At 44.3% G+C, this 22,200-nt stretch overlaps 1 protein-coding gene across 3 annotated transcripts; it reads right to left on the bottom strand.

Moving 5' to 3' along the window:
• Positions 1-701: 701 nt before the first annotated feature.
• Positions 702-21,566, bottom strand: Zbtb25 (zinc finger and BTB domain containing 25). 3 transcript variants are annotated; one of them, XM_051147778.1, is made up of 3 exons: positions 21,482-21,566; positions 7,763-7,942; positions 702-1,845 (listed from the first exon to the last, which is right to left on the bottom strand). In XM_051147778.1, exons 2-3 carry the CDS (start codon positions 7,933-7,935, stop codon positions 702-704), a joined length of 1,317 nt encoding a protein of 438 aa, XP_051003735.1. In that variant the 5' UTR covers positions 7,936-7,942; positions 21,482-21,566. The 3 variants fall into 3 exon arrangements, with proteins under 3 accessions (XP_051003735.1, XP_051003718.1, XP_051003727.1); XM_051147761.1 differs by lacking the exon at positions 21,482-21,566 and adding an exon at positions 21,051-21,472; XM_051147770.1 differs by lacking the exon at positions 21,482-21,566 and adding an exon at positions 21,380-21,471.
• Positions 21,567-22,200: the final 634 nt, after the last annotated feature.

A 22,200-nucleotide genomic window follows, 5' to 3' on the forward strand; every position in this document is an offset into this window, starting at 1 on the left:
TTCTCCAGTTCTTTCTTTTAGCTGAAATAGTTTTATTGACAGTGAGGTGTACTTGATGTTAAGTAGAGGCTGGAATGCTAGTAAACAGACAGAGCTACTCATGGGGATTTGGTATAGCCATGTCTTAAAACAAACTTTTTAGACATTACAATATATATAGTTCTATATTAAAATAACTATTGATTTCCTATATGGCAGAAAATATTTAAAAATCATTTTCATAAGAACATAATTCATATGAAACTTAAAACAAGAGTGACAGTTTAAAGTGTGTTTGTGTGTAAATGTGTGAGTGCGTGCTGGAGGCGGAACCTAGGGCCTCACATGCTAGGCAAGCACTCTACAGCTGGGCTTCATTCCCAGTCTCTAAAATATTCTTTAAAACAGATCTCATCTACATCATATTCAAGTTCACTCATTTTACTGATTCTGCAACCTGGAAAAACAAGAGATGTTATAAATAGGCATTCACTCTAAAGCTCTACATTAACTTCTGATTATCAAATATGATTTAATTTATGAAAAAGCTCATAGGATAATTTGAAAGTTATGTTTAATAGTCATGTCTTATAATAAAAACTAGTATGTACAACCTCAAAACCAGGGACAGATTATTTTAAGTCAAAAAACTGTGAGGAGGCGATTAAGCCTGGCGTACAAACCTTCCCCGAGACTGCCATAAAATCATGGTGGGGAAACTGCTAGTCAACAAGGATGGCGTCCACGCCCCCTTGGGTGAGCTCTGGCGCTGAGGCACAAGGCGAGTCGTAATGTTCCTGTGACAAGCGAGAACTTTTTAAGGGGACATCGGGCCAGCTATCACAGTACTGCTGAAACCTCTGGGTCAGTGAATTTCCAAACCTGTGGCATCTGTTATATCTGTAAGATTTACCTTTATGTGTGTACATGTGTTCCAGTAACTGGCTCTTTCGAAGAAATTTATGACCACAGATGGTACAACTGATTTTTCTTTTCCTTGAAAAAGAAAAATTACAGTTTAACTCTACTGGCTCTGTGTCTTTGGAGATCAAGGATACTTGACTGATCTGTAAAGGCTCTGAGGTAGCCCGGCTAGAGAGCTCAGGTGGTGGCTGCTGCTGCTCATTCTCCTTGACAATGAAGGAGCTAAGCCTCCTGCACTCTAGAGCCTCGATGCTGTCACTAAGTGGATGCACTTCACCAAGGTCATTACTTTCCAAAATGGAAGCAGGGACCCCAAATGGGAGAGATCCAGACACATGGGTATGGAGGTGCTGTCTCAGGTTACCACGGGATTCGAAACGCTCCCCACAGTAATGGCATAAGTGGACTTTGACACTGTTCTCTGTAAAAGTGGGGCTGGTCACCTCTGACAAGGATGAGGAGTGGCCTTGGGAGCTCACAGATTCTGGGTCACATCTCTCCTGTTTGATGGACACTGGGGGCTTCTGGTGCTCCTCCAGAGCCTGGGCAGCTGGATGGGCCCTCTGCTGCTCGGCATTGCCGTCATCTAGCCCAATCGCAAGAGAGAGCTGCAGCTGAGGGTGGTCGCCTTGGATAGCGGCTCTGTCTCCACTGCTACTGGGAGGAGTTTCTTTGATCTCCAGCCCTTGTTTGACAGCTGCTTTCTGGGCTGTGGAAATCTGAATACCATACAAATTTGAGGTCTGCACAGTCTCTGGTGAGAACACTTGATTCATTTCAGTTGCAATGTGAGAAAGGTAGTCAGCATGAAGAAACCGGATCCCTTCCTCCAAACGGCTATGATCCACAATCTGTTTTGGCCCTTTTCCTGTGTACATAATATGCAACAAGTAGCTGAATATATCGGGCTGGATGTCAGTTGGTTGTATTTTTATGCATTCACTGTTAAAACAAAAACAAAACCACACAAAATGAAATAAACCTAGTTAACCTTTTGGTTTCTAGCAATCTCAGGTTAAAACAAATTCTCCTTTAGAAGTTTAAATCTGGCAACCTGCCTTGATGAAATAGAATAGGAAAAAAAAATCACTCTTCGATTTTGAACTGCACTTAAGGTCCATCAATAAAGCCTTTCTAGATCCAATCTAGTGCCTAACATCAAGAAATACAGACAGATATTTCGATTAGTTCAGCACTGAGCAATTCCTAAGCAATATGATCTGTCCTAGGTGCCCGAGGATCAAAACTTTTTGACTAAAATAGGTGCTCTGCTTTTGTTTTTTTCTGGACAGGGTTTTTCTGTGTAGCCTGGGCTGTCCTGGACTCTCTTTGTAGACCAGGCTGGCCTTGAACTCATAGAGATCTGCCTGCTTCTGCCTTCCTGAATGCTGGGATTACAGGCGTGCACCACCGTGCCCGGTGGTGCTCTGCTTTTATATTCAATATATTAAGAAAAGAACTAAACACAGAAACTCAAAAGGATACCTATATGCTGGTTTCACCATAGCATTATTTATAGTAGCTAATAGCTGGAAACAGCTAAAAATACATCAAAAGATGAATGGAGCCAGGTGTTGTGCTGCAGCCTTTAATCCCAGCATTTGGGAGGCAGAGGCAGGTGCATCTCTTTGAGTTGGAGGTTGGCTTAGTCTAAGTAGAAAGTTCCAGAACAGCCAGGGCTACAAACTCTGTCTGTCTGTCTCGCTCTCTCTGAAGGAAGGAAGGAAGGAAGGAAGGAAGGAAGGAAGGAAAAAAGGAAGGAAGGAAAGGAAGGAAGGAAGGAAAGAAAAATTTAAAAAATGGATATACAAAATGGGGCTGTAAATACAACAGTATGTTACTCTATCATAAAAAACAATTAAGTTCTGATGTGTGTTACCATGTCCATGAAATACCTAAAACAAGGCCTTCAATCCCAGCACTCATAGACAGCCAGGGATAAAGAAACCCTCTCTCAAAAAACCCAAAACAAACAAAAATAGAAATATACAAGAGAAATATATTCAAAGAGATAGAACTGGGCTAGAGAAATGGCTGAGTGGTTAAAAATACTTGCTGTTCTTCTAGAAGACCTGGTTTTGATTCCCAACACCTATATGGTGGTTCAAATTGTCTGTAACTTCAGTTCCAGGGGACTTGATGCCCTCTTCTGTCTTAGTGGGCACCAAGCATGCAAGTGGGGCACAGGCATACATGCAGGACAAATACCCATATACAAGGGACAGGGACAGAGACGTATGGGGTGGGGGAAGCCTACAGTTAAATAAGGGCTGGCTACTGGTGGCTGAAAGAGAATAGAGAGTTACTTACTAGGTACAATATAGTTGCAGGTATAACATTATGAATGTAATTATTGCCATTTAGTTGGATGTTTTAAGTTGGCAATTATAGAGAGACCCTATCTCAGAAAAGCAAAACCAGGGAGCTAGAGAGGTGGCACTTTGCTCTGGCAGAGGACCTGGCTTCAGTATCCATCACCCATATAACAGCTCACATCATACAGGCAAAACACTCACATACATAAATAAATCTTCAAAACAAAGAAAACGACAAACAACCAAAAGTAAAGCAAACTAAACCAAAAATTTATATTTTTAAAGGAATCTAATGAAATTGTTAACAATTAATATGTAAATGATGCTGTTTATTTTGGCTTCTAAATCTTTAAATTATAAATGAAGATAGGTAAAATTTTTATTTTATTTTTTCTGAGACAGGGTTTCTCTGTGTAGCCTTGGCTGTCCTGGACTCATTTTGTAGACCAGGCTGGCCTTGAACTCACAGAGGTCCACATGCCTCTGCCTCCCGAGTGCTGGGATTACAGGTGTGCACCACCATGCCCGGCCTTAGAATTTTTTAAAGCATTAAAATAATTTCTAACTCAGTTTGGTTTCTAGATAGAATAACAGAGTAAAGCTCTGTAAAATTAGAGTAGAAAGTCAAAGGGAAATGACACCATGAAGAAACAGCAGACATGGGGCTGAAGAGATGGCTCAGTGGTTAAGAGCACTGTCTGCTCTACCAGAGGTCATGAGTTCAATTCCCAGCAACCACATGGTGGCTCACAGCCATCTATACTGGGATCTGATGCCTTTTTCTGGACTGCAGGTGACCTGCAGATATAGCTCTCCTACATGTAAAATAAATAAATAAATAAATAAATAAATATTTTAAAAAATAAATAAAAAGAAACCGTGGACAGCATCTGATGGACTCAGTTTCCCTGAGAGTCAGCATACTGGTGATCTAGTTTCTCTAGTCCTTAGTCCTGAGATCCTTGCTTCTTCACTCAGGTTTTGCTTTCTTTGCTCTGCCCTGTCTAGTCACTAGCATGTTCTGGGACAAGCATTTTGGGGTGTAAATTCAAAATTCTATTGCCTGAAGGTGTTTGGTTGATCAATACAAATACAAACAGGGTGGGCCTCACCCTCACAATGCCTATGTTTAGCCAGCACCTGGCTAACAGCAGATGCTACAGAAGCTAAACAGCTCACAGCTCAGAGGAGACTGAGGGGGAGATAGCTTTTGTTATCTACAGTGTCACATCACAGGAAAGGCCTCCAGCAGACAAGGCTTCCCATTACCTGTCTGCACGCCAACGCTGCCTTCTTTTTTTGTTGTTTTAAAGATTTATTATGTATGCAGTGTTCTGTCTGCAGGCCAAAAGAGGGCACCAGATCGCAGTAGAGATGGTTATGAGCCACCATGTGGTTGCTAGGAATTGAACTCAGGATCTTTGGAAGAGCAGCCAGTGCTCTTAACCACTGAGCCATCTCTCTCTACAGCCCCAACTCCATCTTCTTACCGTGCGTGCCGTACTTTCTAGTCACTTTATCTGCTCTGTTGTCGGAATGATCACATCTATAAGTGTTTTATACCATTTTTGTTTCATATTGTTTTTTGAGACAGGGTTTTAATATGTAGTCCAGGCCTAGCACTTGCAGTATAGCCCAGGCTGGCCTTAAACTCACAGTGATCCTCCTGTCTCCGTACCTAAAATGCTGCAATTACAAGCATTAGTTAGCAAACCTTGATCCACGCCATTTCCCCTTCTACTGAAGTACGCCTCCTTATGCTCTTCTGCAACACCTGAAGGACTCTTGACTTTTCTTTCTTTCTTTTTTTTTTTAAGATTTATTTATTATGTATGTAATATTCTGCCTGCATGTATTCCTGCACACCAGAAGAGGACACCAGATCTCATTGTAGATGGTTGTGAGCCACCATGTGGTTGCTGGGAATTGAACTCAGGACCTTAAGAAGAACAGATAGTGCTCTTAACCGCTGAGCCATCTCTCCAGCCCCTTTTTTGGTTTTTCAAGACAGGGTTTGTCTGTGTAGCCCTGGCTGTCCTGGAAGTCTCTCTGTAGACCAGGCTGGCCTCAAACTGCCTGCCTGCCTCTGCCTCCCAAGTGCTGGGATTAAAGGTGTGCACCACCACCAGCCGGCCACTCTTGATTTTTCTAATTTGTAAGGTCTATTACAGACTTCTCACAGCAGGCTTGTTAGAACTCTTCTACTGTGAACGCACTCTGATGTCAGCACAACACTACACAGCTCTGTTCTAAACATTTTAATGTTACTGATCCATCTAATCTTTTAACACAAAAGGTGCCTGTACTAGTCTAGCATTTAACAGACTTGAGAACTGAGTGTTGAAGGTTGAATGTGGCCTGTGCCCTAGAGGCTCAGGCATTACCACCTTGGTAGCCAGCTGATGGGTTTTGGGGAAGGGACTGGGTTAGAAGGACTCTGGCTTCAGCGGTGTGTCAGTCCACTCATGGAATCACAATGTGATGCATCATTAGGAGGTGGTGGAAACTAGGAGATGGGGCCACGGTGGAAGAAGGGTCACTAAGAACACGCCTTCCAGGGCTATCTATCTTGTTCCTGATCTGTCTACATTGTTCCTGCTTTCTTCCTGCCTACTATGAAGTGGGCAGCTTTTCTGTTATGCCCTTCTTTCATGGTATCTCTGCCTTCCCACAATCTTAAAAGCAATGGAGCCAGCCAGCCACAAGTGGACAAAAGCCTAAGACCGCAAGCCAAAACACAAATCCTTGTTTTTTAAGGCATTTTATTGCAGCACCAGAAAGTGACTGACACAAAAAAAGTCAATTACTAGATTTACATTTAATTTCCTATCACACTACAGATTTCTGGAAGACAAAGTATATAACTTACTTTTAACTATGGTCTGGCTCGAACTCTGACATATACGTACTTAGGAAATATTTAAATGATTGAAGAATTAAATATATATATATATATATATAATTAAGGTTTGACATCTTAATTTCACGTAAGGTCTTTTAAAAGAAACAAAACAACAGCCCTCCCCGCATCCAAATATATGTGGAACCAAGCCTGGTGGCATATACCTATAATTCTAGCTACTCAGAAGGCTGAGACAGAAAGATCACAAGTTCAAGGTCCTCCTGGGCTACAGAGTGAGTTCAAGGCCAACCTAGGCAATTTAGTGAAACTCTATCTCAAAATTTATAAATAAACAAATAATTACATAAGGGCTATTCTAGAAGGAATTAAACCTAGACTAAAATTAATCTTTTGCCAGAGCTCAGAATTTGAATCTCCATACTACCTGAATTCAAAAAATGGAAAAGAATTTTTTTTAAAAAGTGGAACAAACAATCTGACTGATGATGTGAAGCATGTGATGGTAGAACTGGCACTGAAATGTTGCTACACCAGAAAGCAGCGACCTAGTGTACAACTTCAGACAGGGTTACAGTCAGCCCAACCAGTCAGCTGTTTAATCCTGGACGGGCCCTCTAACAGCTCAGGCTCAGTTGCTGTTTCTCTACACCAGGACAACAGTGGAATTTACATTATAGGACTTGATGCTTGGGTTTGGCTAAGCATTTTTGTTGATAGATTCTTTTATTTTAGATAGATTTGTTTGTTTATTATGTATACAGTGTGTTGCCTGCATGTACACCCACAGACCAGAAGAGGGCATCTGATCACATTACAGATGGTTGTGAGCCACCATGTGGTTGCTGGGAGTTGAACTCAGGACCTCTAGAAGAGCAGTCAGTGCTCTTAAGCACTGAGCCATCTTTCCAGCCTGGTAGTATTCTTTTGAGACAGGATCTCACTACATAGGCAAGCTGGCCTCAAACTCAGAGATGTATTTGCCTAAGATTGCCTAAGATTAAAGGAGTGTGGGGCTGGAGAGATGGCTCTGAGCTTAAGAGCACTGACTGTTCTTCCAAAGATCCTGAGTTCAATTCCCAGCAACCACGTGGTGGCTCACAACCATCTATAATGAGATCTGGTGCCCTCTTCTGGCATGCACATGTACATGCAGGCAAAACACTTAATATATACTTGATAAATAAATACATCTTTAAAAAAAAAAAAAAAGATTAAAGGAGTATACCACTACACCTGATGGGACTAATCCTTTAATCAATTTTAGTTACACTTGTCTTCATTAGTATGTTCTACCATGGATATCATGTACTGAATTTAATAACAATACATAAATGTTACTATAACTAAAAATTTGTATTAGGGTAACCCCATAATAATCCCTTAAGCCAGTGGGTCTCAACCTATGGGTTATGACTTGTTTTGAGAGGGGGTCAAACAATCCTTTCACAGGAGTCGACTATCAGATATCTTGCATATCAGATATTTACGTAACAATTCATAACAGTAGCAAAATGAATTATGAAGTAGCAACAAAATTTTATCATTGGAGGTTACCATGACATGAGGAACTGTATTAAAGGGCCTCAGCATTAGGAAGGTTGAGAAACCACTGCCTTAAACGATATTGTAAGGCATATATATCACAATATAAAAATTCTCATTTACAAAAGCACATTCTTACCTTGTTTGGTGAATAAATATCATCTTGAAATAGTTAGAAAAAGCAGCAAGTACTGCTCTGTGGGCTTTGAAGTAAACATCCCCTATAGCAACTGTGCAGTCACACAGAAAACCAAATTCTCGCTGCATGTTCAGCTGCTGCAGAAGAACAAGGCTATGGCTAGCAGTATCCATTGCGGCTCTGAGAAAAACCAACATAAATATACATATTTTTGGGATATATAGATATTTATATACACATATATACATACATATGTATGTATGTATACACACACACACACGCACGCTTATACACAAAACTAGTTACAATTCACACAAAACTAGAACATTAAAGCCTAATTTTTTTTGTTGTTTTTTTTTGAGACAGGGTTTCTCTGTGTAGCCTTGGCTGTCCTGGACTCACTTTGTAGACCAGGCTGGCCTCAAACTCACAGAGATTCACCTGCCTCTGCCTCCCAAGTGCTAGGATTAAAGGCGTGCGCCACCACCTGGTTTACGGCCTAATTTTATATGAGATTAGCACTGTTAACTTCACTCCCTATCTAACATTAAGGCCCTAAATTATGACAACTGAAATAAACTCTACTGAACCGTAAGATAGTCTTTTTTCTTTAACCAAGGAAGAAGGTAATTTGTATGAGTAATACATGAGTAAAGAAATGCTCAACCTTTTCCGTGTGTGTGTGTGTGTGTGTGTGTGTGTGTGTGTGTGTGTGTACCCGCACGTATTTGACCAAACCTAGGGCCTTGCACATGCCAGGCAAGCCCCACTGTTACTTCCCTTATGGTTCTAGAGATGAGCCCAAGGCTTCATTTACAGCAGGTAAACACCCTGCTACTGAGCTGCACCCGCATCTTGCCATCGTGTTTCTAATGCTGCTTCTGAACTGCAGAGAAGGGAATGAGATAGTAATGTGTGGCTCAGAGTTAGATGAGAAAACTTAAGTGAAAACCAGGTTGTAAGGGAAAGTGCTATTCAAATGTTAGTTTTAAGTAGGAATAACAGGGCATCCTACCTGGTTGTGAGCCTAAGCTATCTCTCCAGCTGATGGGCATCCTACCTGGACTAGAACTGTCACTTTCTTCAGAGATCCTCTGGCATTTAGGAGACACTGACCTCCTGGTTGTCATAAAATATTTGGGGGACTTAGCAGTCACAGATGTCAAGCCATGCATACCCAGATTTACATGGGGCCTGGGAGCTCACAAGAAAAAATCTATACCCTGATCTCACACACACCTGGATACAGATTCTCCAAGAAAAGAAAAGGGAAATACGGCAAATGAGCCTCGAGAGGAAAATCCAGACGACACGACCATGAACAACAAGGACACAGGAAGTCAGTTTCAGGCAGGTGGGAGACTGAACTCCACCACCATCTCTGCTCTAGCCATGCACACAGCCATGGTGCTTTGGGGAGAAGGCAGCTGAAGTTCAGTGGGTGGCACTGGGGACATCCTTTGAAAGAGCAGGTTTTGAAAATGGCAATGAGGCTTCTTTGGTAACCAGACAGACCAAGGTCTAAGGAGGTCAGTGGTGGAGGGTAGAGCTAACCTTCAGATTAGAGTAGCAGACAGGTGAGCAATCAGTAATACAATAAAAATAGCTAATACTTCACAGTGCTTCCTATGTGTTAGGCACTTTAACCAATTCAGTTCTTAACAGAACTTCACAAGCAAAGGAACACTAAGTTCCCTTTACAGATTAAGGACTGCATGACAAACACCCAAGACCACACTGCTAGTAAGGGGCAGGAACAGAGGGTTCAAACCCCAGCTCCAAAGCCCAAATCTGCCTCCCCATATTCCCTAAAAGGGAACATGACTCACAAACTAGAGGGACACAGAGAAGAGCCACAGATAAAAACCTCCACGGGAAGCTTTAGGAATATTTGCAAATAGGAATTAAGGAAAAACTTGGATTTCCTGTTGGTTAGCAGATGCTATACAGCAAAAGCAATTTATGTATTAGCCAATGAAGTTCAGACTATAACATAATGACAGCGATGCCACTGCTGACGAAAGGGCCTGGTTTTATTAAAAAATATAAATATATTAGTACAACATAATCTCTAAAATGTATTTATAAGAAGAAAAAACAGTATAATACTACATAAAGGAGCTGGGCGTGGTGGCGCACACCTTTAATCCCAGCACTCAGGAGGGCAGAGGCACATGGATCGCTGTGAGTTCAAGGTCAGCCTGGTCTACAAAGCAAGTCCAGGATAGACAAGGCTACACAGAGAAACCCTGTCTTGAAAACAAAACAACAACAACAAAAACACACACACACACACACACAAAAAATCCCAGCACTTGCAAGGCAGAGGCAGACGGGTCTCTGCAAGTTCGAGGCCAGCCTGGTCGGTCTACAGAGTGAGTTCCAGGACAGCCAAGGCTACACAGAGAAATCCTGTCTCAAAAAACCAAAAAAGAAAAAAGAAATAAAAAATAAGCCTATCCTCACTGCCGACACAGGAAATATCCATTACACACATGGTAGAAACTCCTTGGCATGTTCCTCATTTCACCCTCCACCTACCTTGCTTCTAAACACAACCACCATCCTGAATTCAGTGTTTTTACTTTCTTATTTACATGATTATATTCCTCCTATGTAGGACTATATCCTTGACTGAAGGGTAGTATTATTTACAAGTTTTATTTTTCAAATAATTAACTTCAGAAACTCTGTAACTTGATTCTTTTAACTCTATACTCAGATATTACTTTAAGAAAGCTTCCGCCCCCCACCCACCCCTGAATCATGTGTCTGTGTGTGGACACTGGACATGAGTGCAGATGCTCCTGGAGGTGTTAGATCCCCAGAAGCTGGAGTTACAGGTCACTGGGAGTCACTTTGTGTTGGTGCTAGGAATCAAACATGGGTTCTCTGCAAGAGGTGATCTTAGTCACTTTAAGAAATTTTTATGTCGGGGCGGGGCGGGGGGGAGGGTTGAAGAGATGGCTTAGAGATTAAATGCACTGGCTGTTCTTCCAAAGGTCCTTAGTTCAATTCCCAGCAACCACATGGTGGCTCATAACCATCTATAATGAGATCTGGTGCCTTCTTCTGGTGTGCAGGCACACATGCAGGCAGAACATTGTATATGTGACAAATAAATAAATCTTGTTCTTGTTGTTGTTTTGTTTTTTTGTTTTTTTCGAGACAGGGTTTCTCTGTGTTGCTTTGACCCACTTTGTGGACCAGGCTGGCCTCGAACTCACAGTGATCCGCCTGCCTCTGCCTCCCAAGTGCTGGGATTAAAGGCGTGTGCCACCACTGCCTGGCGTTTTTGTTTGTTTTTCAAGACAGGGTTTCTCTGTGTGATAGCCCTGGCTGTCCTGGAACACTCTTTGTAGACCAGGCTGGCCTTGAACTCAGAGATCTGCCTGCCTCTGCCTTCTGAGTGAATACATTTTCTAAAAGAATTTTTAAAAATGTGTATGGATGGGTGTTTTGCATGAATTTATGTCTGTGCACAACATGCATACAGTGCCAACAAAGGCCAGAAGAAGCAAGGCGTGGTGTCATATGCCTTTAATTCCAGCACTCAGGAGGCAGAAGGCAGATCTCTGTAAGTTTGAGGCCAGCTTGGTCTACAAAATTGAGTCCAGGACAGGTGACACAGAGAGAAACTCTGTCTCAAAAAAACAAAACGGGGGTGGGGGGGGGGCAAAGGGCAGAGGAAAGGTATTGCCATTAATTATACGGAACTGGAGTTAAAAATGGTTCTAAGTTATTATGTGGGTGCTGGAAACCAAACTCAGGTCTTCTCCAAGAGTAACAGATGTTCTTAATTGCTAAGTGAGCTCCCCAGAGTCCTCATGTATTACTCTTATTCCATACTTATTTAATAATGTCTCCATTCATCCTCCAATAAAACAAAACCCTAACTCTCCATCATCTTACTTACATTTAAAACATTATTATAGGGCTGATGAGATGGCTCAGCAGTTAAGAGTGCTTCTTGCTCAATCGTGAAGAGCAGATTTCAGATCCCAGCACTGACATAACACACCAGGTGTCTTGCTAAATGCCTTTACCTACAGCTTCTGGCCTCCATGCCACTCATGCACATGCACATATGCAAACACTAAGTAAGCTATAGTGTGTGTGTGTGTGTGTGTGTGTGTGTGTGTGTGTGTGTGTACACATAAATGTCATGGGGCATGTCCACAGATAAGATGACAACTTGCAGAAGTGTCACAGTTCTATAATTCTACCACAGAGGTCCGGGGGTTCAAATTTAGGTTGTCAGGCTTGGCAGTAAGCAGCTTTACTGCTAAGTCATACCACTTAAAAACTTACTATTATTATTATTACTCTGTATGTGTGTGGGCATGCAGCCAGGGTGTGTATATGAAGGTCAGAGCACAGTGCTGTGGGTTTTGGTGCTCTCTCTGCTATGTGGGTTCAGGGCTCATGCTCAAGCCATCAGACCTGGACAGCAAGTGCCTTTGTATACTGAGCCATCTTGCTGGCCTTCCCTCATTTCATACAACAAAACAAAACTTTCAGTATCACTGAAATAATTAAGCAGAAGCTACAGAAACTTTAGCCTATCCTTTGAAATAAAACTGTAAACTGTGGGTCTTACTCCAAGAGAGGTTTTTTTGACCAAAAGTTACTACTTACAATCACCACATTTGGTTTTAAAACATCAATTTACAAGTTGTTTGTTTGTTTTTTAATCTGTTGTTGTTTTCTCTGTTTAGCCTTAGCTGTCCTGGACTCAATTTTATAGACCAGGCTGGTCTGCACAGTGGTCTGCCTGACTCTGCCTCCCTGAGTACTGGGATTACAGGAGTGTGCCACCATGCCGGCAAGGAGGTTTTTTTGTTTTTGTTTTTGTTTTTAAGCCCTGTATCTGAAGTTTTAGCATACAAAGACACTTTAGAGTCAATAAAATGGCTCAAAGTGGAGTATCTCAATCAGCTGTTTAAAAAAATGCTTCACAAAAAACTTCACCAAATTCTTGGATCATAGGTATTATGGTCCATTGGCATAACCAGCTATTAAACCTTACAGACATGAAAAATAGCACACACAAAGCTACAATACAAAAGGCTTGTGGTTAATGGGCTGAGCAACAGTTAAAATTTTCACTTCCTCAGCAGATAACTCATTGAAACACACACATAAAAAGTATGTCGTACTAAGCTAAAAAAAAAAAAAAAAAAAAAGACACAAATGCTAAAATCAAGTACATGGCTAAGCAAGAAGATAAAACACAAAACAATAATTATATTACAAATTGAAAATGTTAAAGTGTCACCAGAACAGCTGGAGATAAGTACGGAGAAGACAGTGAAAGTAAGACATTCAACCTGGTCTTACTTCAACAGGCAGACAGAGATAAAACTGAGTAACATTACTGAGAGGGGTGTGAATATTTTGATGTCAGAAGAATTCAATCTGGTATAAAGAGGCAGGGGAAAAAAAGAGTAAACAGAAGGAAATGCCAGGCCCAGTTCACTGAGGATACAAAGTATGCCACAGTTGTACTTGAAGGTACTGTTTGAAATGTTTGAAAAGAGCTATATAAGATGCTTGTGTGGGAACAGCGCTGTCAGTTACTTATTCTGTGGCAGAGAGAAGAGTATAGAACTGAAAGTGTGGACTATGAAACCCAACTACTTGAAGAATTTCAGCTCTGCCACTAACTAGCTCTATAATCTTGACAGGACATTCACTTCTCTGGGCCTCAGTTTCACTTACAGAATATGGATGATGGCAGTATTCCTGAGAGGTATCATAGGAAGACAGACATGGTGGCACACACCTCTAAGCACTCAGGAGACTGAGGCAGAAAGGTCTGGAACATAAGGCCAGGCTGAACTACATAGTGAGACTTTGTTAATGAGGATGTAGGGTGGGGGGACAAAAGGGTATATAAATTTGATAGCGGAGTCCATAGTAAGTGTTCAGTAAGTACTAGACCATATCATTACTAGGTCTGTCAGTCAAAGAGTCCACTAGAAACCATGCAATGGCGGTGGGAATAAAGGGAGAACACAAGAGCTATGCCACACAGAACCGGCACAGCTTGGCAGCAGACCGGATGCAGTGAACCACAGACTGCAAGTTAAAGGTGAGTCTCAGAACTCCAGGTTGGGTTACTAGACAATGCCACTTATTTTCAGAGTAACTGCCATGTTCTTGGTGTTGATAAAAAGGTAAAACACCAGAGCTACCCACAGGAACTGGCTTAGTAGAGGAGGTTTCAGTGAGTTCAAAGTGTCTACTTCAGGAAAAGGAAGTAGAAATGTTTGGTGATGAGTAAAGACTGTTCTAGAAGGAGCAGAGGCAGAGGGAGGAGGCCTTTGAAATGACAGGACTGAAGTTTCTAAATATGTATAGAGCTATACGGTGAAACCAAACTAAGAGGAAAAAAAATTAACAAGCTAAGTATGAGGTGGGCCTGGTGGTACAGGCAATGCTGTAATCAAAGCTACCCTGGATGCCAAGGTACTTATGTCACCAATCCTGAGATAGAGCATAAGCTTAAGACCAATTTGGGAAACTTAGACCTTGTGTCAAAAAAGAAAAAAATTGTGTGCGTGCATGTGGAGACGGGGGTGGGGGGGTGTTTATCTGTGTAGCCTCATTTTGTAGACCAGCTGGCCTCAAACTCACAGCAATCCTCCTGCCTTGCCTCCCCAGGCATGCACCACTGCACCCAGCTTAAAAATATTTTATTAAAAAGAGTTTAGATGATGGTAGAAGACTGTCCTGCATGCATAAGCACCCTGATTCATTCTCCAGTATTTAAAAAAAAAAGTTAAGTACCAAAACTTGCAAGACAGAAAAGATAGAATAAAACAAAAACAAAACAGGAAAACACCAGAACTGAGCAGGGAGGCAAAGGAGGTGAGGAAAAGGCAGGAACCTTGGGAGAGGAGGGCGTGTGACTCCCACAAGTGCAGGGAATGGCTAAGGCAAGCTTTCTGATTAAAGGGACCGTTCAGAATAGACAACATGAGGCAGGCAGAGTGAGGGGAGGTGGGGCACTGAGGCGCTGCAGCTCCAAGGAGGAACTCGGGGTGGAAGCGAGCCCTCTGAGAGCCAAAGGCAAGCTGAAGAAAACCTGGGAGTTACCTGGATCTCTTTGCAACCGCAGAGATGACCGAGGATGGCTGTCTGAGCATTTAACTCACAGCTCTGAAGTCAGTCCACATGGAAAGGGAAAGGGAACCTCAACTACTAAGAGGACTGAACTGTGTAAGGAACTGTGTAAGGAACTGCCATACACAAGACCTTTCTACTTTAGTTCCCATTAACGTATCCTTTGAAGTCACTGATGCCTGCCTTTTCTAATTGGTTAAACCCACTCCATGAGATTCCAGCTCTTTTCTGTTCAGGTTGAAAATTTGTTCAATTCTTGCCTCACTTTTCTCCAAGCGTGTAACCTTTCCTTTATCTTTGCCAGAATTTCTCAGGAAGGCGCTGAATCACAAGCCGGCAGCCATGCCCTCTTAGGCTTTGGTGCCATTCCTTTTTTTGAAGTATTTTCTGTGCTATTTGCTTACAACCATTTTTGTTTTTGTTTTTGTTTTTGAAGACAAGATTTCTCCATGTAGCCTTGGCTGTCCTGGACTCACTCTAGACCAGGTTGGCCTCGAACTGACAGCAATCCTCCTGCCTCTGCCTCCCCAGTGCTGGGGCTAGAGGTGTGCACCACCGCGCCTGGCTTTACAACCTTTTATCTTTGAACTACTAACTTTTGTATCATTGTGGGGTGTTCATTTTTTCCCCTCATGTCTAGTCATTTGTATCCTAAAATCTATGAGTAGGGACTAGAGCGATGGCTTGGTAACTGAAGAATTTACTGCTCTTGTAAAAGACTTGGGTTCAGTTCCAGCACCCACAGGGTGACCCATAACCTTCTCTAGCTCCAGTTCAAGGAAACTGCATGTCCTCTTCCTCCTCTGGATTCCATAAACACCAGGCACACACAGGGTATGTGCGCACACACACATACATATGAAGAACTCATACACTAAAATAAAATATGATTAACGTAAGAGACTCTAGATTTAGTACTATTCCTCCAAAGAGTGATGTTTTTTGTTTTTATAGTTATGCTGGCTGAACTTAACACTCCCAAGTTCTACCCCCTCAATCACAGGCAGCAACTGAAATCCATGGTTTTTGGCCCTAGGTATGCTGTTTGGAGGCTGCTGTAAACATGTCCAGTTCAGTAGTGACAAGCCTCAGAGTATAAACCAGGTCGGGGTGGCACACACCTTTAATCCCAGCCCTTGGGAGGCAGAGATAGGAGGATCTCTGAGGCCAGCCTGGTCTACTTAACGAGTTCCAGGACAGCCAAGACTACACAGAGAAACCCTGTCTCAAAAATCAAAAAAACCCTCTAACAAACAAACTCAGTGTATACACATCACCCCAACACACCATTTCTTGGGTAGCCCCTCACTTTGCCTGGTCTGTGTTTTGCCTTTTTTTTTTTTTTTTTCCCTTCCAGCAATAAAGTTACTCCTGCCTTAGCCAGCCACCAAAGCATAAAAACAGAAGCATCTACTGCTAAGCCTACTGCCATTTCAATTTTCAGTCACACATGTATGACAAGACATACATGTAGGCAAGCACCCACATACCAAAGTAATTTTAAAAAACAAAACAAAAAAACAAGGGCTGGAGAGATAGCTCAATGGTTAAGAGCACCACCTGCTTTTCCAAGGGTCCTGAGTTCAATCCCCAAAAACCACTTGGTGGTTCACAAGCATCTGTAATGCGATCTGATCCTCTCTTCTGGCCTACAGGTGTATATGCAGACAGAACACTGTATACATAACAACACATAAGTAAGTCTTTAAAAAAAAAAAAAACAAAACCCCCAAAAACTAAAATCGTGTAGAACGTCAAACATGGCCTTACACACTTGTAGTCTCAGTACTTGCTAGAGTAGGGGACTGCTGCAAACTCAATGGTAGCCAGGGCTATGCACAATGAGTTCAAGGTTATCTGGCCTGGGCTTATCTTTAAAAAAAAAAAAAAAAAAAGTAAAATAGGCTACAGAAAAATAATTTACCCTTCATTATTTATTTTAGGAAGCAAAGAGTTTTAAAACTTTAAAAAATTTTTATTAACAAATTAGTATTTTTAACATTTTATTTTTTTGAGAATTTCATACATGCGTACAAGGTATTTTTTTATCATAGTCACCCCAACCCTCCCCATTCAAGCATCACACCCTCCCCCCAAAGTAGTAATATTTACAACAATAGGCTGAGTGCTGACAGCTGGGAGACTATAAAAGCCTTAGTACTTTCTGGGTTGTAGTAGATTAGTTCAAACTAAGATGAAACCAGTTTACACTACTTTGTTTATAATTCAGTTAGCATGATAGTCAGTGTCTTAGACTTTTTAGGAAAATCTCCTTGGCTGGACTGCACTCTGAGATCAGCAGCAGTGGGACGCCCTAGACTACTCAGGTCTTCATTCTCTCACACTGGAAGAATCTGTAACTGACTTTATAATCAATTATCATTAAAAGATAGGAAAGTTGGCAGAGGAAGGTCAAGCTTTTTTGAGCTACTTACTCATCGCTATAAATACAAAGGTTAAAAAAACCTCTAGTGCTATGTGACAAAAGGCTTTCTACGGCGACTGTAACTTGGTACGTGTAAAATGGTAGTCATTTTTAGAGGACTGTGGATGTGTGACGTTTGATTGTCTAAGGAATGAACGAACTTATCCGGTTTTATTTGTGAGACAAGGCCTCACTACACGCCCTGGACTGACCTGGAGTTTACTACTAGCCCAGGCTGACCTTGCACTCCATGTTCTCTTGCCTCACACTCCTGAATGGTGGGATCGTAAGCATGTGCCATAATTCCCAGCAAGAATGAATGCTTACAGACATAACTTCCTCCTGGAACAGTGGAACCTATCACAGTACAGGCTATGCAGAGCTGGAAGGATGCTGAAGCCCCGCCCACAGAGTAACCCACAGAAAGGGCTGAGCTCTGGGGCTTTGACTGGAGACAGCTCAGTGGATGGAGGCTTTTGTACATAGACCTGATGACCTGTGTCCAGTCCCCATATCCCACAAGGCAGTGGGAGAATTGATCCCAAAGTTGTCCCCTAAGCACTCAATTTTGAAAATAAATAATAAACCTGTATTATTGGGGTCAGAGAGATGGCTCAGCACTGGCTGCTTTTAAAGAGGACCTGGGTTTGATTTCCAACATTTACATGGCAGCTAATGGTCCATAACTCCAGACCCATGAGATTCAGTGCTGCCTTCTGGCTTCGATGGGCATTATACACACATGGTACAGACTTTACATGCAGGCTAAATACACACACAAATTTAAAAACCTTTATTGTGTGTGTATGATCTGTGTGAGTACAAATCCACACATGCTACAGCATGTACGTGATGTCGGATCACAACTTTACAGAATCATTTCTCTCCTTTCGTTCTAAGGACCTGTCATCTGGCTCACCTGGCAAATACTTTTACCTGCTGAACCATCTCACAGCTCAGCTCAAGCACATGGATTCTCTGACCCTGAAGGCCTTCTTCTTCTTTTTTTTCTTTTTTCTTTTTTTAAAACAAAACCAAAAAGAACTTCACAGGAGACTCTAACAGACATCTTTAATCCCAGCACTTGGGAGGCAGAGACAGCTTACAAAACAGAATGAAAACAACAACAAAAGCCTAAGGCAACCCAAAGGAACATTCATGCTCTAACAGGGTGCTTGGTAGTTTACAGACTACAGACCTGATTTACTTTCTAGATTACAATGACTGCACTATTACAAACTAAGTACATGCAACAAGTTTATACTTGTTTATAAAATGATTTCAAGGGGCTGAAGAGGTGGTTCACCAGTTAGAGCATCTCTGCCCCTGCTGAGGACATGGGTTCAGGTCCCAGCACCCACATTAGGCAACTCACAACCACTTGCAACTCTTTTCTGCCCATGGTACCTGCACATCTGTAGTATCCATATACACAGGCAGATACACATATACTAAGTAAGAAAACTAAAACTGTCGGGCGTGGTGGCGCACGCCTTTAATTGCAGCACTTGGGAGGCAGAGGCAGAGATCCCTGTGAGTTCGCGGCCAGCCTGGTCTACAAAGTGAGTCCAGGACAGCCAGGGCCATACAGAGAAACCCTGTCTTGGAAAACAAACAAAAAGATGTGTGCTACCATGCCTGGCAAAACACATTGTATGTGTGTACTTGTATGAATTCAGGTGCATGTGTGTGCAGGGGCCTGTGACAAGCAGAAGGAAATCAGATCCCCGGGAACTGGAGTTACAGAAAGTTGTTAACCACCACATAGGTGCTGGGAACCAAACCTGGGCCGTCTACAAGCACGTAAGAGCTCTTAACTGATGAACCATCTCGCCAGCCTGAAGGAAAACATTTGACTGAGGAGCCCTAAGTGATGGCATGAGGTGGAGATGAGAGGATCTAACCCCACAGCCGGGTTAACTGTCAACTGCAGCAGGACTTTCTTTTTGGCCCTCCTCTCAAAGCACTGAGGTTCACATGCTCTGTGGAATAAATAAGCAGAAAGGAGCACAGGAAGTGGTGCTTTACCGTTCATCAAGACGAGAGCACCTGTACTGCTTTTCTAAGGGATGCAATCCTACAGCCCTCCAACTCTTCTGTTTCTTCAAAAATGGACACACTGGTCAAATACAACCTACAGCTTGTGAGGAATAAATCACTTCGGGTCAGTGGTAGGGAAGGCATTATGCAACGCTTCCCAGCAGCGCAGCCACGGTCAGGGTATTTTACTGCCAAGCCACTTGGGCCCCTCCTCCTCAGCTAGACAGTCTGGCTCCTTTGCATTCCCCTCAGGAGATAGGGTGGAAGTACACAGCTCCACTTTGTAAGGCATAGAGGGCAGCTGAAAGTCCTGCCTTGCCTCTCCGGGCAACCACAGGCGCCAATAAATCAGCCACAGGCGATTCTCTCATCCCCTTCCCGGCTTGACTTGGGAGCAAGATATAATGTGCGAGAGATCACTGGCTGGACCCGGAAGATGAGTGATCTAGGCCTACATTCCTCTGCACACTATCTCATCGCCACAGTCAGGTATCTCTCTCTGGTGTATTTCTGCAGGCTTAAAACATATTTGCAACAAGGAGACCATACTCTACCTTTTTAGGGACTTCACCTACGAAAACAGCTAGGGACGGCTAGCACATAAAACTAAGTGACCAGACCTGAGCGGAAACTCTTTATAGCTAAGCAAACAAACAAAAACGAGATGCTTATTATAGCACTGAGAACAAATGTCTAGTGTCTGTGGAGGGGCACTTCTTGCTGACCACCCCTGACCTCTCCCTGCATCCTGACTGCATCCTAGCCACCTGCGCTAGTTCATGTCTCTCCCACTGTTGGCTAGTGGGGGTTTACTCTTAAACTAAAACATATCTAGGTTGCTAAAGGAATGATGCCTAAGCCTAAAGAGGAAGCAAGTGTGCAGACAAGAGGGCACGCACCCGTGGTCCCTGCGCCGAGGAACCTGATGTAAGACCCATCTCTAGCTCTACACTAGCCTGGACTATAATAGCCAGGCTCTAAGTCTCTAAAACAAAAGAGAAATGGGCCAATGCCTAGCCCTGCAAGTACAAGGCTGAACAGGTGTTGGGGGTGTGGAAAGGGAAGTGACCTTTTGGCCCCAAAATACACTGTGCTCACCCAGAAACACTGTCCTCTCTACTACTCCCTAGAGCCATCACAATGGCCACCACTGACTTCTCAATCAACCTCAGAAGTCCTGTAAGCCAAGCGTCATCACTTCTGGTGCATACACTGCACCAAGCAGGATGAACTGGCACAATATCGAGTTCCGTGGCAAAAGTGTCTGTAGCCCTAAAGCCGAACTACGAAACGTGCAGAATCCTGATCAAGCAACACTATGATCCTTCGGCTGGGTGTCATCTGTGAAATGAGTGGGATGAACTTGATGTTACCTAAGGTCCTTTTCGGCTCTGGAAACCCAGATGTACTTTAATCCTGTCAATCAACAAGCTCTGCAGCTTTGAAAGGACTTGCTCCAGGGGGATGGGAGTTAATTTACAGAACACAACATTGGCTGCTATCGGGTTCCAGGTACAGCGCTGTGCGTTGCCTAAGCAACTGGTAACGGCTTGATTTCTCCAAATGAGAGCTAGGGAGACAGTGATAAGATGTGGGCAGAATTCAAAGAGAAACCATCTGGCTAAGATAAAATCCGTATGAGAAAAAAGAATTACTAGGGTTGGGGGCTACTTTCCCTAAAAACGGGGTACTCACAAATTGGAATGGGGAAAGGGACAGTGGCGACTGCGAAGCCTGATCTGGATACCCGCCCACTAGCTAGAGTCGTAGGCCTGGCGCGGCCGCCCGGATCCTAGCTGCCACAGGCGGATTGGGGCTTCTGAGCCGGGTCAGCATCGGGACGGGCTCCAAGGCTGTGCGGCGCCCTCGCGCGCCATCCCGCCCGCGATAGGCCCCGGCGGCCCACGGCCAAGGACGGCTCCGGGCACCGCGCGCCCAGCACTCGCTCGCCGTTGCTAATTTCCTCCTGGGCCCTGACTGACATCTCCAACGGACCAAAAACACCCCTGTCCCCAGCTACTTGCATCTGTCCCGCGACCGGTGCAGCTGCAGCCGCCGCCCGGGCGGCTCGCGGCGGGAGGGACTGAGCCCGGAGCAGCCCACAGGGGCAGGGCCGCGTTGCTTACCCAGACTCCGCCGCGGCGGCGGGCGGGCTTCTCCGTGCGGGAGGGGCGGGCTCCCGCGCGGCGCACAGCACGCGGCAGCGGCCCGCTCACGCACCCGGCGAGCTGCTCTCGCGCGGCTTCCCGCGCCCGGCCCACGTGACGGGGCTGCCAGGGGAGCCGGCAGCACCGGGGCTGGTGTGCGTGCCTGCGTGCGTGCCTGCGTACGTGCGCGCCTGCCCGAGTGGCGGGGCGGGGGTCGGCCCCGCGCTTCGAGCGCCAGTGCCACGGTCCCCAGTCGTGACTGGAGGCGGAAGTGTGGGGACAAGCTTGAGCGTCACAGGCTCCCCACACGCCTCCGCGTGACCCGGGACTCCCCCCACCCCGGCGTGTGCAAAAGCACGGGTGCCCCCCTCGACCCAGGGTGGGGACGGGCAAGGATGCACCCGCGTATAGGGTGGCAGCGGGATAAGGGCGCGGGGCAGGCAGCCCCACGCGGCGGGAGCCAGGGAGGGACGAGGACCGGGCGGGGCATGGCGGGGGAAGTGACTCAGGCCAGAGGCGGACGGGCCCACGCAAGGAGGGGCGAGAGGGCACGGGGAACGGACGACCCCGAGCGGACAAGCTTTAGGCGGGACGGGACCAGAGTGTCAGCGTCCCCACAGCGTCCAGGGTGGAGCGCGAGGGCGGGCCTAACTGCGGGACCCGGCGGGGCAGGGGTCTGACATCTGGGCAGAGGGCGA

The sequence above is a fragment of the Acomys russatus genome, chromosome 1, assembly GCF_903995435.1.
Source record: "Acomys russatus chromosome 1, mAcoRus1.1, whole genome shotgun sequence".
Lineage (NCBI taxonomy): Eukaryota > Metazoa > Chordata > Mammalia > Rodentia > Muridae > Acomys > Acomys russatus.

Bases quoted from the DNA above. Each gene is read 5' to 3' on its own strand.
- Zbtb25 (XM_051147778.1), bottom strand. From the start codon at position 7,935: ATGGATACTGCTAGCCATAGCCTTGTTCTTCTGCAGCAGCTGAACATG. The intron at 1,846-7,762 runs GTAAGAATGTGC...TTGTTTTAACAG, and splicing joins ATATTTATTCACCAAACAAG to TGAATGCATAAAAATACAAC.